Below are 14862 nucleotides of genomic sequence, written 5' to 3'. Positions count from 1 at the left end.
CACAGTCCAAAGACACGCAGTTAGTGGGGTTAGGTTAACTGGTGATTCTAAACTGGCATTAAGTGTGAATGTGAATGGTTTTCTGCCAGTGTGTAGTAGTCTGCCTATTATTCTGTGGCAGCCGTGATATGCTCCAGGCCCCCTGTGAACCTGAATTGAATAGGTGGAAGGATAAGTGGCTTTCCCTTCCACTGAGACCATTTTTGATGAAACTTCAATAAACAGTAGATGGATCAACTGAAAGCCCAGATGTATCTCTCGGGTCCTGTTTCAGCTGTTTGCTGGATTATTTCTGATTTCTTGAGAACTTGACTTTCAGATACTGTTCATTTTTTGTATAGTTGCTTTAGGTATGTCACTTCTTCTTTTGTCCTCCACTTTTCCAGTTTCCTTAAATTTCTTTAAGTATACGCTGCACGCGATGCTGACATATGCCAGGTTTTCCATGAGCAGCTCTTCGGGATCATCTTGATGATGCAGAAACAGAATGTTATGCCTGTCAAACTGTGTTATCTTTGACATTTTTCATATATTAAAATAAAGAAATGGGACCAAACGATTTGTTTTAGCGACAGGCTGCTAGTAACAAAGTGCCTAAATTGGTTATTCACTAAGTTCAGTGGCACATGCCTTGAGTTAGATGCCTTTTTTATGCTTGAATGATTCACAAGTAAATTCCCTGTACTGTAAAATAAAAAAGTATAACCATAAAAATTGTCCCAGAAAGAAATGAATAAATGGGATAAAATCGATAGATGGCAATATCTTAACCTTCTCAGACCTGAGCCCTCAGAAGCCATTTTTATTTAAGCATTTTTTTTAGCTGTTTGCGATGAGCGAGACTAGATAAGGATAAAACTCAGGCTTCTTGTTTGAACAGGAAGTTGTTACCTGGTTTTGAGACACCTTTTTTCCTTGTAAAAGTAGAGTTATGGTGCATCTGTTCTGTTCTGTGATTGGCTGCTTCTGTTTCACCCTTCACGTGATAATTCTCCGTCACACAGCAGAGAGAGGTAATCAATCAATCAAGCCCATTAACCTGCGGTCATGAAGACATTCGCTCCGTTGTCTGCTCGACTTAATTGATTATTAGCACAAGTTTATTGGTTTTGACGGTGGCGTTCATGGACGAAGACGGTGACGCAGGTGAAGACTTGGGTAAGGATACTCAGGCTGCCCTTTAATTGTTTTATTGGCTTGTTTTAGCCTTTTCAATTGATGCACGCGGACAAACTTTTAACGCCATTTTTGAACAAACTTTTGAAAGACGTCTTATTTAAAGCTTTTATTTTTTTCCCCCCTGTGAGTGAAGCTCCCAGTGCAGCTCTGCTCCGCGGAGACGACTTAAAACACGGTTATTAACATTCACGACCCGGTGTTTGGAGATGGGGACAGCTTGGCTAGTTTAGCAGCACCTAGCCGCTCAGAGTTAATTAACGGTCAGGTGAGGTGGTGGCACGAGGCGGCGCACGGCTGGGACACTAATTAAGCCACCGCAGGCTGCTGATCCTCCCGAGACCGACGCGCGTTTTATTTGACCTGCGGGTCACCACGTGACCCCGGAGATGTGAAAGAAATCTTCAAACATCATCGGATTATTTCTCCAAATACTGGTACCTTATCTGACTCCAGCTCAGTGAGTGACAGAGGAAAATGCACCAATGTAGCTGAGCGGCGTGAGAGTTCATGAATGCATATACACCTGCTTTGTGGCATTTTCAGAGTTGAGATGTGCTTTTCATTAATATAGGTTGCTTCAGTTTGAATAACTTAAAAAGAGAAAAGAAAAGAAGCTGGACTGAATCAAAATTACCCAAATAAAGATGGAAATTGATGAGTTTAGTGATTCCAATATTGATATCACCTATTGACTTGATTCCTTATCACCACCATGACTAAGCAGTATATCACATTCAATCCAGTTCTCTTTATACAGCGCCAAATCACAATAACAGTCGCCTCAAGGCACTTTATATTGTAAGGTAGACCCTACAATAATACCTACACACAAAAATCTAATAATTATATGACCCCTATGAGCAAGCACTTTGGCGACAGTGGGAAGGAAAAACTCCTGAAGACATTACATTCATGCAAATTAATTGCATGTTGTGTGGTCAAATGTTTGTGTATGTTGGAGGTATTTTCCCTCTTTTTTTTGTGTGATCAGTGTGTATTACTTTCTCTTTGGAGTAATTAAGTAATTTGTGACACTGCTCATTGCACTACTTTCATGTTACTCTATAAAATAGCTGAAATGTATTGTCTCAAAACTACCATTTAACAATATAAATCTGAGGTTACAATCTTACACACAGCACAAATTCCTATCCCAACGAGGGTGACACAATGAGCTTTATCTTAGTATTTAGAACGTGAACACAAAGTAAAGATGAAAACCAGCACGAAAACACTTGAAAGTGATCACTACAGTGATTCTACTTTAGAAACATGAACATCTAGAAATGGAGGCTACAACCCAACTGCTTATGTTTGTTACCTGTTAAAGTTCAGGGTCTGGCTGCTGGGCTGGGGCCCCGCATTCACTCAGCTTTCACTCTGGGTTCTTGGCTAGCTTGGTTTTAGCATGCTGTCTGGTTGGCTTAGTATTAGCATGCTGTGTATGTGAAGAGTCAAAGTAGTGTTAGCAGCATAATGCAGTTATTTCTGTCCTGGATGTAGTTTCCACTTTACCATCCCGTGCTCGTCCTTTTGTGAAATAAGAGTAACATCCATATCCACGCTGCAGACTGTGCCACTGTTTTAACACAGGACCACAAGTGCAACTGAAACAGAAGCAGGATGATAGGCAGGCTGACTAACAACAAGGTATTGGACTACTGGGAACCGATTCTACACAAGAACCGGTTCTCGATTCCCATCCCTATTACCAAAGGCAGAAATATAGTTTGGTTAACTACAGCAATTTTAAAACCTAGCAATGACCCACTTGACAGTGGACATGTAATGAAATTATTGCACAGTGTCATAAGAAATTAAGTCAACCCAGCAAAAGTGCCACTCAGTTAAGTTTATATGAAAAGCGTAAACTCAAAAGCCAACAACAATAAATAAAATATAGGGAACGCGTCACCTGTCTGGTCAGATGCCAAGCAGTGGAGCTAGGCCGTGAGCCACTAACGACCCAATTATCCATAGTACTGATACCATCACTGGTATCGGTATCGGATTGATACTAGCACAATAGGATCGATATGTTAACCCTATTAAAATGTGTTCAGATTTTGCAGATTGGTGATGATTCATCTCATAAGTCATGAAACGCTTATCTCCCCTACATAAGCTGCCTTTATAAGTTAAAAGTATCACTATTGGTTTTGGTATCAGTAATACTGGCCCTGTGTTTACTTGGTATGGTATCGATACAGGAATTTGCAGGTTCACTACCACACAGGACAGCCAGGTAACTGCTAAAGAATCCCTCCTCACCTTTTTCGAGCTAATAAATGGCAGGAATCACCCGCATATGCAGAAAGGTTGCATCTCACCTTTCTCTTTGAGGTCTTCCTTTTTTCCCTCCCATCTTCAACATCCTTTGTCCAGTATATCCACTACTTCCCCTACAGATGTCCAAACCGTCTCAGCCTTCCTGCTCTAACTTTGTCTGCAGAGTGCTCGGTTGGGAAATAAAAAGAATGACATTGAACAACAACTTTCCTTTTGGTGAAGGAAGCATTTGTAGTTTTACTAGTTAACACACAAAAAAAGGTGTTAGTTCACTTTTCCCAACACTGCAGAGGCCTTATGATGGAGTGGGATTTCATCTTGTCTGGTTATCAGGGTTTTTCTGTGCTATTAAGATGGTTCACTTCTTACCAGGGTGCTTCACCATGATAACTTGTTCCCTAGATTAGAGATCATTAGGTCTGAAATCAGCATCTACTGACCTGTCAGTTCTCGGGGAAATGATGACACCATTCCTGGAAGATTCCTCTGACTTCCTGTGTGGATAGTAGGAGAGTCTAGTGTCTTCACACTTCCCAGATGATCAATAAGAGAGATATATTTTTAGATAAACCTTTTTTTTTTTTCCTTATTTTTTCCTTCCACTTTTGGCTGGTTTGTATTTAATTTGCACATAGACTAAGCCTGCCTTTGAATTCTGTTTGTTGCATTTACACTTCACTTGCGCTCAGATCATCAACCAACAGCGAAGCTGTAGCTGAAAGAATGAGAACTAACATTGCCTTCTAAACATTAATTTAGTCATTTACTCATTATAATCCATGAGATTCTGATAAACAGTGGGCATTTTTGCTGTCTTTCTCTCCTGGCTTTAAATAGGCTAAACTTTATTACCCTCTCTTTTCCTGTCTTACAAAGCACTGAGTGTCCATGCATTCATTCAGCGCTTTCAGTATTTATCTACTGTGCAGTGCTTTTCCTTCACCACCGCTGCTTTGTCTGGAGCAGCTGTGTTTCTCTCAGTCTGTATTATGTGTTCAACCAATTCATGGTTTTCTAATGTTATAGATTCATCTTTTGAACAATCAGCTGCTCTGTTACAAACATCTGTTTTCTGTTGATAATGCCACAGATGCCACCCAGTTTAATGTGAATGTGCAGGTTAAAACCCAGGTTAACTTAGTGAGTTGATAAAAGCTTGATGTGTTCCTGACTAAATATGTTCGGATAAGGGAATCCAGATAACACAAAGACAACCTGGGTATGTTGAACTCGCTTTATAGTACTTAGCTCCAGCTTATAATGACTTGAGGTGAGAAACCTTCAGTTTTCAGGAGCTTGTTAGGAAAAACACGCATATTTGGGCATATTTTTGCAATATCTGACCAAATAAACTGGGTAAAATGATCCATAATGAAAACATAGTGCAGTAGGCTGGAACTTAAAGATCAAAGCCTTCTCCTAACTGCCACAAAATGAATTCTGGCTTTGAAGTTCTTGAGCCTGTATTCATTTTTCAGACTGGCCTGATCCAACAATGTATTTCTGTTATTATTGTATTCTTGTAGAAGTCAAGATGTAATATGTTGATGATAATTATGAACTCATTAACGTCCAGAGTACTATATTACTAGAAGGTAGGATGCGGAAGTAAAACCAGATGAGTGATTTTTTTTAGTCCAAGTTTTTAAGTTAAAAAACAAATTCTTGCTTTACTCTGTTGCAGACTGTCCAAGCCTTCTGTGTGAGGAACTGGAGGATTTGTCAAAAAACAGCAACCGAGGGAACATGAGCAGGAGGAGAAGGAGGAGGAGGAGGAAGAGGAGGGAAATGGAGGAGGAGGAAGTGTTTAGTCAGTGGGAGGATGAAGAGGCAGCAGAGGAGACATGGCGAGAAGAGAAGGATGGGGAGGGGGGGAAAGAAGAGAAAGTTGTGACAGAGGAAGAAGAGGAGGAGCAGGTGAAGCCTGAGAGTGGGCTGAAAGCGGGGGTGGCACAGGAGGTGCAGATGGAAGACAACAAGATTGAGAAGGCCAAGGAAACAATTGCTGATGAACAAGAGGGTACAGTGACAAAGCGCTTAGCACAAAAAGATGAGCAGAAGAAGAGTAAGAAGAAGCGAGGGAGGAAGCAAAGTGAGCAGGTGAGAAGTAAGAGAGGAGTAAAGGATGTTGGTGAGAGGTCTGAGGAGGAGAAGAAAAGTGAGACACAGGAGGTGCCAGCGATGAGCTCAGAGGAGACCTCGGCTCTGACGAACAGCTGTGACCTCTCTGACCCACTCTACTTGGGGTTTGGGGGGACAGGGCTGTGTTGTCCCCCAGTTCCCATCCCCCTGCTGTACTCCTCGCAGCCTCCTGTCTCCATCCAGCCCACATGTCCTCAGCCACAGAGTAACAAAAGACCTCATAGCCCCCTTCTGCCTCACAGTGTCCCCCAGCAGGGCCCACAACCACTTGAGGTGAGAGGAGACCATTCATGTGCTCATACCTGATGATCTGTGAACTACTTGAAATGTATTTTCCCTTTCATTTCTTCTTGAGTGCTCAAGATTCATTGCACGCTGAACCTGAGTGACACATTCACACCAAACTCTGTTTGTATGCTGCTGTATTTCAGACACGCAGATTTAAGATCTTTCTCAAACTTAAGCCAGTTTCACATGTCAGTACATTCCCTCGAGTGGTTCTTTTTCACATGTAAGAACTTTGGATGCATTTTCGCCACTAATATTTTGCTGGGTTTTGTCAAGGATGCTCTCTGAGTGTCCTTGTAAGGTTCTCGCCGACCCACGTCAAAATAGCCCTAATTACTTGAACTGAAGGTAACTGGACTTACATTTTTTGGGGTTTATAAAGGTGTGTCTCCACTCACCTAAGAAGCTTCTTTACTTCTTAAATGTCTTAAGGTCCAGGTATTTAACCCCTGATGGGGTTGTCACTTTAAATGTGGTCCTAAAAGATGTGGACAAGCCTGTTCTGTCCGATTTAGACTTCTGCTGGGAATCTTTGTAGTGCCTGCAATGTAACCTACGTAAATGGCCAACGTCATTGCTGGCATTTATGGTGCATTGTGTTAATTACAATGTGCTAATGTCCTGGTCTTTTATATGTAGTGCCAGCCAATAGAAAAAAATAAAATCTTGGGACTAGGGATTGAAATCTGCCCCTCAAGATTTTTCACTTGTTTATACATTCCCTTACATCCATTCCAATAGTTTACAGTCTCCCTCCAGAAATTTCCTGACATTTGTGAGTACTTATATTGGTACTATTATTATTAATGTTCCTTATATTGAAGAGATGATCGTTACTTTCACTGATAAATTTTAAAACTGCAGTGAAAAAGGTGTGGGGAAAAAAGAAGCGCAAAACGGCAATCTGAAATGGCCAATCACAACAATCGCGGGCTATGTTGAGCTAACATGTAGTCACATTGCTAGGGTGATGCACAAGAGGTTTCCCCATAGGTTTTCAGAGGGGTTTGAGGTTAAGACCTATATGTTTATATTTATATAAACATTTGCAGACACGACAGTGAGGAAAAACTGGATTTGTTTTGGTTATTAAAACACATTCATGGATGGAACCTGACCAGTGCTCTGTGTATAGCTTATTTAGCGAGTCAAAAATACACAACAGTGGCAGTACAGATTAAAAACACTTATTCTATTTATTCAGGTACACACTAATAGCCACAGCATAGATTTCTTGCTGAAGCATAAATCTCCAGTCAGTCTTTAAGGGTCATATGAGTCAAGATGTGACTCCTCTGTGAGACATTGCCCTGCCATATTGTTGTGAGCTATTAAGGTCACATGGGTCAAGCTGTGGGGGTTGGGAAGAGGATTTCAGGACTGCATTATAGGTGGCTGATAGTTAGCGTCACTACCTCCACTCAGTGGTGGTTGTTCACAGTGCCCATAGATGGCCTCTGTCTGTATTCTTGATCGAAGATCTCTGCTCTCCTATGTAAAGGTCCGAGCACTCCTCACTGCATTGCAGGGTGAACTCGGAGTATTTTGATGAGGTAGTTTTTTGCGAGGGTGTTGCTTTGTCTGAAGTGCACTGGGATGTTGTGCTTGGAGAAATTTCTCCAACAAACCTGCCAGATGCTGTCTGAGTAAAGCATGGACAATGCAGGATACATGACGCCCACTCGCTTGTTGTGAATACTCTCGATAATTACCTGTAGCATCCTCATATGGGTTCAGGTGGAAATGATTCTGTATTAAGCAGTGCAAAGACAATTTATCTGAATGATTTGGACATTTGTGTCGAGAGAATTTCAGGGTTACAGTGTGTGAAAAGACAAAAATAAACACATTATACTTGGCTGCTGATCATGAAGTTTAACCTTTAACCCAACAGTTTTGCATTTTCTAGTAAATCTCAACAGGTTTCTAATAATGGCTCATTCAGTGTGTAATTACAGTCTAATGTGTATGAAATATGCACACCTACAGTCCTCTGAATTATTAATGGTGCAGCTGTGAAAATGGCATCCTGGATTTGAATGTTTGGCTCAGTGTGTAATGTAGTGTGATATCCGTAGGTGACAGATTCTTTGAAGCCATTAACGAGCACATGCAGCGTGTGGAGAATGATCTCACTGAAAAGCTATGTAAGGTGATAACGGTAAATTAATTGTTCTTTACTGTTATTTGCCAGGATGACACTCTTGGACCCACAGCATGCACTGTGCTAGTAATCGGTACTTTTAATGTTTACCACTCAGACGTAGATCTCAGATAATGTTACGGGTTCTACAACAGCAAGACGTTTCAGACCAGATCAAATCAGAAATGATTGTTTGTTTTTGAACTACGCTAACCTGAAGACAAATTTTTACAGAGACTGACAACTGAAATGTGAGTTTGGTAGAGCTGGAACAGCCAGTTACCAGTTTGGCAGGAGAAGAACTGTTTCTTTTCATAACTGATCAATCTTTAAGACTACTTTACTTGTTCTTGTCTCTGGGCAGTTTTGATATGTTTGGTTATTGTCTGTCATCAGAAAAAGTAAGCAGTTTGAAGACATTACATCAGGTCCTGGATAACTGCGGTGGGCATTTTTATATTCACTAGATTTAATGAACCAAGCAATTAACAGAAAATGAGAAAAATCATTACCTGCTGGCTGCAGCCCTGGAACAGACGTGTTAATATCACATATGGGAAAGAACAATGGAAATTAATTACTTGGTCCTGGAAGTCCTAAATGAACTTTTATTTTTGGGAAATGATTGTTGCACTGCTTTGTGTGGGCTGAAACATTCAACTCTGCACTGCACTCAAAGGTTTTTCCTTTTTTTTCCCCCCCCTAAACGACTCTCCAAAATTATATTTAGCTTTTAAAAATGTGATAATTGATACCTAACTATTTAAAATCCTTTTTTTAAAAGGGGGAAAAAAACCATTGGGACATTTTACTGAATTTGACTGAAAACATCTGTGCTGAGGTAGTGTTTCTGCATGGCAGATGGAGATAACGCAGGTATACTCCACCCGACGCTCCATCCGCTACAGCACCAGGGGCCGAGGTCGAGCCCTCAGCTTCCCACTGCTGCCAGGGATAGAGTCTGTGGACAGCTGCCTGCTGCCACCTGCACCGAAGAAGAAAACACGGACGCTCTACAGCACAGGTGAGGGGAAACGTCTCTGTGTGTGCTCACATTTGACTGCTATGCAAATTATTGCCCTGTAATTTGTGTATGTGTACACTAACGTACTCTTGCGTACAGATCAGTTAGAGCATCTAGAGGCCCTTTTCCAAGAGGATCACTATCCGGACGCGGAAAAAAGGAAAGTGATTGCTGCTTCAGTCGGCGTCACACCTCAGAGAATTATGGTTAGACTCTTACTCTGTTCATCTTCTGTGAAATTTTACTGAAGACTTGTGATGTTTTCCTTATGAAGATGTGCTACTGGCATTTTCTTCTTTGTGTTCCTGAAAATCCCATCTCATCCTCTGTAAAGCAGTTTCTTCCTTTTTTGTTGGCCTCCTCAGTCTTTTATTTGTTTCCCCCTGAATGTTTCTGGGTCCCAGGTCTGGTTTCAGAACCGGAGGGCAAAGTGGAGGAAAGTACGTGCTGTTACAGCAAAGGTGGAACACGGACAGAGTAGAGCCGAATACAGTCCACATCACCAAATCAATCCCATGCCCACACTGGCTCACAACAGGTATTTCTGTTTCTTTTATTTCTGTGTGTCTGTGTAGGTTTGCAGTCATCCAGGTCATGGTAGTCTTGAGAGACTGAAGAAAATAAGGTAGATGGACTTCTTTAGGTTTGAAGGCTGTACACTTAAAGAATAAAGGTCACTCTTTTGAGGATGCCAGTGCTCACAATTTGGACTAAGAAGACAAGATGGTTTGAGAGAGAAGTAAAGGAGGTCATTTGTTCTTGCAAAGGTTTCTTCAGTTAAAAGGGAGTTTTTTTTCCTTCTTGCTATTTCTCACTCCTAGGGTGTCGTCTGATTGCTTTCTCTGCATTATTGTAGGGCCTTTACTTTACAATGCAAAGTGCCTCGAGGCAACTGCTGTGATTTGGCACTATATAAATAAACCAGAATTGAATCCACATCCACTGTGAACGACCATCGTTGATGTAACGTCATTTGTATGCGACACAACAATGGAGAACGTCGAGACGATGGTGTACCTGCTGCTCTGTGTGTGGCTTTTTTTTGGGGGGGGGGGATTTCCCTCGTTGTCGGCTTTCAGAAATGGTAGTTTTGTTTTTTGTGATTAAGTCGCTCTCATGACTAATTGAGTTACGTCTGTTGAGATCACATTTTTGGATAGGCTAGATCACTTCGAACCGGAGCCGAGTAGGTACTGAAAGAGTTATTGCCGTGTCTTTACTCAGCTGAGCCTCAACTGAGCTATTAAGGTCACATGATGAGGTTGGGCAAGCCCTCACAGTGACTTTACCCTTAACCCCCGGTGATAGTAATAGTCTTTTTTTTTTTTTTTTTTTTTCTTTTTTTTTTCTCACACCTTGGCTCATGTGAAGAAGCTCTGGGTTAATAATGGGTCAATGACCCTCAGGACCACTTCCAAAGCCCCCACTAGGCGTTAAATACCTGGGACTCTCCGTCTTTTGTTTGTAGAACTGAAGAAGCCTCTTGGATAAGAGGTGAATTATCTTCACAAAACGCTACGTCCAGATGAACAGAATCAACTTTTGGAGATTTACTTACCTGGATGATTGAGCATGCATCAAGATATCTTCACAAACCTAAAGAAGTCCAGTTGACACCCCCCCCCCCAACACACACACACACGCCTCTCTAGATTTTTATCTCTGTAATTTGATTCATGCTTAAGTGCATTTTTGTTCTTTGTCTTTGTTTTAGTAAGGGAGCCGCTTCTTTGTCTCATTATTATGCTCCTCCCAAGCTACCCCAGCTTGCCCCTGGGCCGCCTTCATTCCCCACCATAACCACTCAGAGCCCACCCTCCCACAGCAGCCTGTTGTCCAGCCTCAGCAGCCCAGGTGTGAAAATCCACACATGCACATTTTACGACACTCTGCTTTTAATGCATTAGCTTGATGAGCATTCAGTCTGTCTGTGAGGAATTCTGTTTATCTTATTAAAATAAACGACTCAACCCAAATTTAAAATTGCAAACAAAGGTGTTAAAGATCGCATCACCCTTCAGCTGAGCTATGATGTTAGCAAGCTCTGTGCCCTTTTGTTTTGCACATTACACATTTGTCTAATAAGCGACATCCAGTGCAAAAATAAATACACATAATCATTAAAAAGAAATCAAACATGCAGACCTTCCCACCGTGGCGAGCCCTTGTGTATAAGTGAACAGCTGAAAGTAGCATTGGAAAAAAAAATAGGTCCTACATAAAACTGCTGATAACAAGGTTTTTGAATTTTTACTTTAGTTTTGTTTGATTAAACAGACAAAGCTGTTAAGTTTTTTTGTAATGTGAAGACCATCTCGTTCCATTGATGAAAAGGGAAACATCACAGCAAAACAATCTAGATGGATACTTAAGTCTAAAGGTCAGAGGAAAATATGTAAACTTGGATTTGGGATTAAGTTTCCCTTCAACCTGAATTATCATTCCTTTGTGAGGCGCTGATGAATGATTACAATCAGAATACTTTATTAATCCCAAAGGAAATGATCTCAAACCGGACCAGCTTAAATTCTTTGATGTCTGGATGATCAAGCAGCGATGCAGTCACCCCACCTCCATCACGGCTGAAAAATTTTGTTACATTTGCTTAGGACCCTCTGTTAACATTAGTTATTTTTACTGGAAGAGAGGCGGACAAAGCTTGTCCACCAAAACTCTTTCAGTTGTAGGGTCTGTTATGTAAAGTAGCAGCAAATTTGACCAAGATAAAATTTGTGGCTTTTATGGCATTACAAACATAGGTTTTTAACGGATTTTCCTACATATGAGGAAGTGTTTATAGAAGAATGACATCTTTGTTCAGCTCAGCGAACCTTCACACTGCAGGTTGAGATAGTAAAATTACACAGAAACCAAACTACAGTATCTCTGTCTAATCTTGCTTTGTATTTGTTTGGTTTTTATCTGTTAGGTGAAAGCAGAGTGAGGGATACAGGCCTGCAACAGCTTTCATCTCAGGAGGGTTTGGTGGAGTATCCCCCCCGTCCCATGCAGAGCCCTCCCCCTCTGCGGCGAGCCAGCCTTCCTCTTTTCACCTCGACCTTTAACTCTGCAAACCCCACTCCCCCTCTCCTCAACACACCAGCCCACACCCCACCCCTCTTCCTGGATGCTCTGGAGGGTGGCTCTACCTTGGCCCACCGTGAGACCCAGTCTCTGCCGACTGACACCAGGTCAGCTCCACTCGCAGCAAACTGTGACATGAATACTAGAGGATGCTTCAAATATGGATGAGTATAAGAGCTGACAGCAGGACGGAGAGTAGGCAGAGAGGGAATCTGTGAAATACTGATGTAGTGATGGCTCACACAGCATCTGTAGTAGCAGGGAGTCAGTTTTAGCTAAAATATGCTGTGAGAGATTGCACTTAGTCACTTTGTTCTTATATAATTATGGTTGTATGACTATAGATGTGTGACAGCACTAAAACTTCTACTTTGTAGATACGGTTGGCAGTATCTGTGCATGTTCAGTAACGCAGATGCACTGCATAGAGATAGTGGCAGAAACCTCATAAATAATGTGAGACCTGAGAATAAAACTCTGATTGTGTCTGTCTGGCTTGATATCACTAGACGTAATCATAAGTGCAACCACAACCTACAGATGGAGCAATAATCAAAGATGTTCATGTTTGTCACTAAATTCTTGTTTGCGTTGTCCTCAGTTTGCTCTTTGACTTGGATTACCTGACGTCTAGCCAGCAGAGCAACACTCTGTCTTACCAGCTCCAGACCTCCTACCCCACCAGCCAGCCTCAGCTCCAACCTCAAGCATCTTTGCCCCGCATGACCTACCTCACACCATCCCCCTACCTCACCCCTAACCCTCCAGAGTCTAATCCTACTTCCTACCTGACTTTTGGCCCTGGAGGAAACTCGACAGGAGTGGTGACCTATTCCACCACGGGTCATGCCTACTTTCAGTCCCAGAGTGCAGGTCAAATCCTACTGCAGTCATCTGGTCACCACGGTGAGTCACTGGGGTAAAATGAGATTGCATTAATTTATGTATTGGAAAAAATATGAAATTTTACTCTGACAAAAGATCCTATAGGATCAAATGGAAAGTAAAAACTATACACCCTACATCAGTGTAAACTAACCCAGAAGTCAAAAGAAAGTTTGACTTGGTGCTTTCTATGTAAACAGATGTTTGCACCATCATTGAACAAGGATTCTGAGTTTTTCAGTAATTATTTTTAATCTTGTATTATACATTGCTCTCATCACTGTCATATCATCAGCTTTAGTCACCATTCAGTCAGTGGTGCAAATCGGAAAGATCAGAAGCTTTGTAGTTGGATGTTTAAATTACATGGTGATTTAATAAGGAAATGTATAGGTCAGCATTGATTTATAAGACAAAAGGGAGTCATGTTGAGGGCACAGGAAAAACATTAAAATTAAATGGTATGCAGATACTCTTGGCATTCTTAGCCTTATGACGGGTGAAGTGTTTGAGGTTTCAATTACTGCCACTGAAGCTGAATTTTCAGTCTGTTTGGATCTGCGTGTGTTTTCCATTCAGCTGGGATTACAGCGTACCAGTCTTACCCATGGGGCAACATGTGCAGTCAGCCAGCCATGCACCAGCGTACTCAGTGCCCTCCTGCTTACCCTGGCAGCTTGGGACCCGGTCGAGAGCACCAGCCTACCTCTTCCACCACCCTCCCTCTTCCTTCGTTCTTCCCTGGGGAGGACCAGGAGTCGTTGCATGCAAATTCCCAGAATCCTTCACTCAACCAGACTTTCACAAGCAGCACCACCAGCACCGCCACCGTCCTGCCACCTGTGTCAACGCTTCGGCACTCTTGCCTCAGGGTGGAGGATACTCCAGCCAGGGAGTCATTGCTAATGCCCTCGCAGGTCAACGCGGCCTCTCCAGAAAGCCCTGCAGTGCCCTCTTGTGTCAAAATTGAGTATGACAGTCCTAGAGAGATCCACAGCCACTTCCACTGCGACTTTTCTCCCATACATTTTTGACTTTAAGTGTGTGTGAGCATGTGTGCATGTGTTTCAACTGTCTATGTAAATATAATATGTGTGAATTTCTAAATTTCCTGTTTTTGTTACTATTAGGATGTTCTCAGCTGAAATGTGAAAGCCACCAGGCTTTAGTTTGCTGGCTGTAATAAATGCTCATTGCGCTGTTAATCATTTATTTCTGCATTTAGCTTGCTTTTATAATATGAAACAACAATTGAAGCATATTTTGTTTTTGTCTTTCGATGTCCCTTTTTAGGACAGTTTGTTTTTGCTCAAATTGTAGCAGGTACCTCAGAAAAGATATCTTGGTACCAGTTTAGAAATCAGAACGAGATGTGAAGAAACACTACACTGAAAAATAACATCACTGACTCTGTATTTTTTAAATTGGCTAAAGAATTAATCAGGGACATTCAAGTCTGCCTTCAGTCACATGTTCTGCTAAAATATGGTGATAGAAATGTTGCACAAATGTAACCTGCTACATTTCAGAGGAACAGCCCCCCCACCCCACTGTTCAAGAAAGACACAAATATACTATAATATCCTTAGAGTTATAAATAAGTTATAAATATATATGTAGTCCTGTTGCTTTTTTGTTTTTGAATGTTAGGGCTTTAAAATGTTTCTGGTTCCAATGTCTCTGTGATTCAGTTAAACTGGATAAAGAATTTGTTAACATTTTATCAGTCCTGCTGTGGTCACCCATAAGTAGAAGCTGATTTATAAACTGATAATGTGAGGTGTGATCATAATGGTCCACAACTCTGGCCATCAAGATGAAGGTCATG

At 41.6% G+C, this 14862-nt stretch overlaps 1 protein-coding gene across 1 annotated transcript; it reads left to right on the top strand.

The window, feature by feature from the left end:
- The first annotated feature begins 1034 nt into the window (after positions 1-1034).
- Positions 1035-14755, top strand: nobox (NOBOX oogenesis homeobox). The gene is made up of 9 exons (XM_084919560.1): positions 1035-1158; positions 5153-5883; positions 8903-9065; positions 9165-9271; positions 9470-9603; positions 10780-10919; positions 11995-12256; positions 12751-13055; positions 13614-14755. The coding sequence occupies exons 1-9, from the start codon at positions 1125-1127 to the stop codon at positions 14066-14068; spliced, it is 2331 nt and encodes a 776-aa protein (XP_084775686.1). The 5' UTR covers positions 1035-1124; the 3' UTR covers positions 14069-14755.
- The last annotated feature ends 107 nt before the right edge of the window (positions 14756-14862 follow it).

The sequence above is a fragment of the Perissodus microlepis genome, chromosome 22, assembly GCF_051167445.1.
Source record: "Perissodus microlepis isolate ML-2025 ecotype Zambia chromosome 22, ASM5116744v1, whole genome shotgun sequence".
In the NCBI taxonomy this organism is placed as follows: Eukaryota; Metazoa; Chordata; class Actinopteri; order Cichliformes; family Cichlidae; genus Perissodus; species Perissodus microlepis.
The sequence above is the reverse complement of the archived record's forward strand: the minus strand, read 5'-3'. Positions and strand labels throughout refer to the sequence as shown.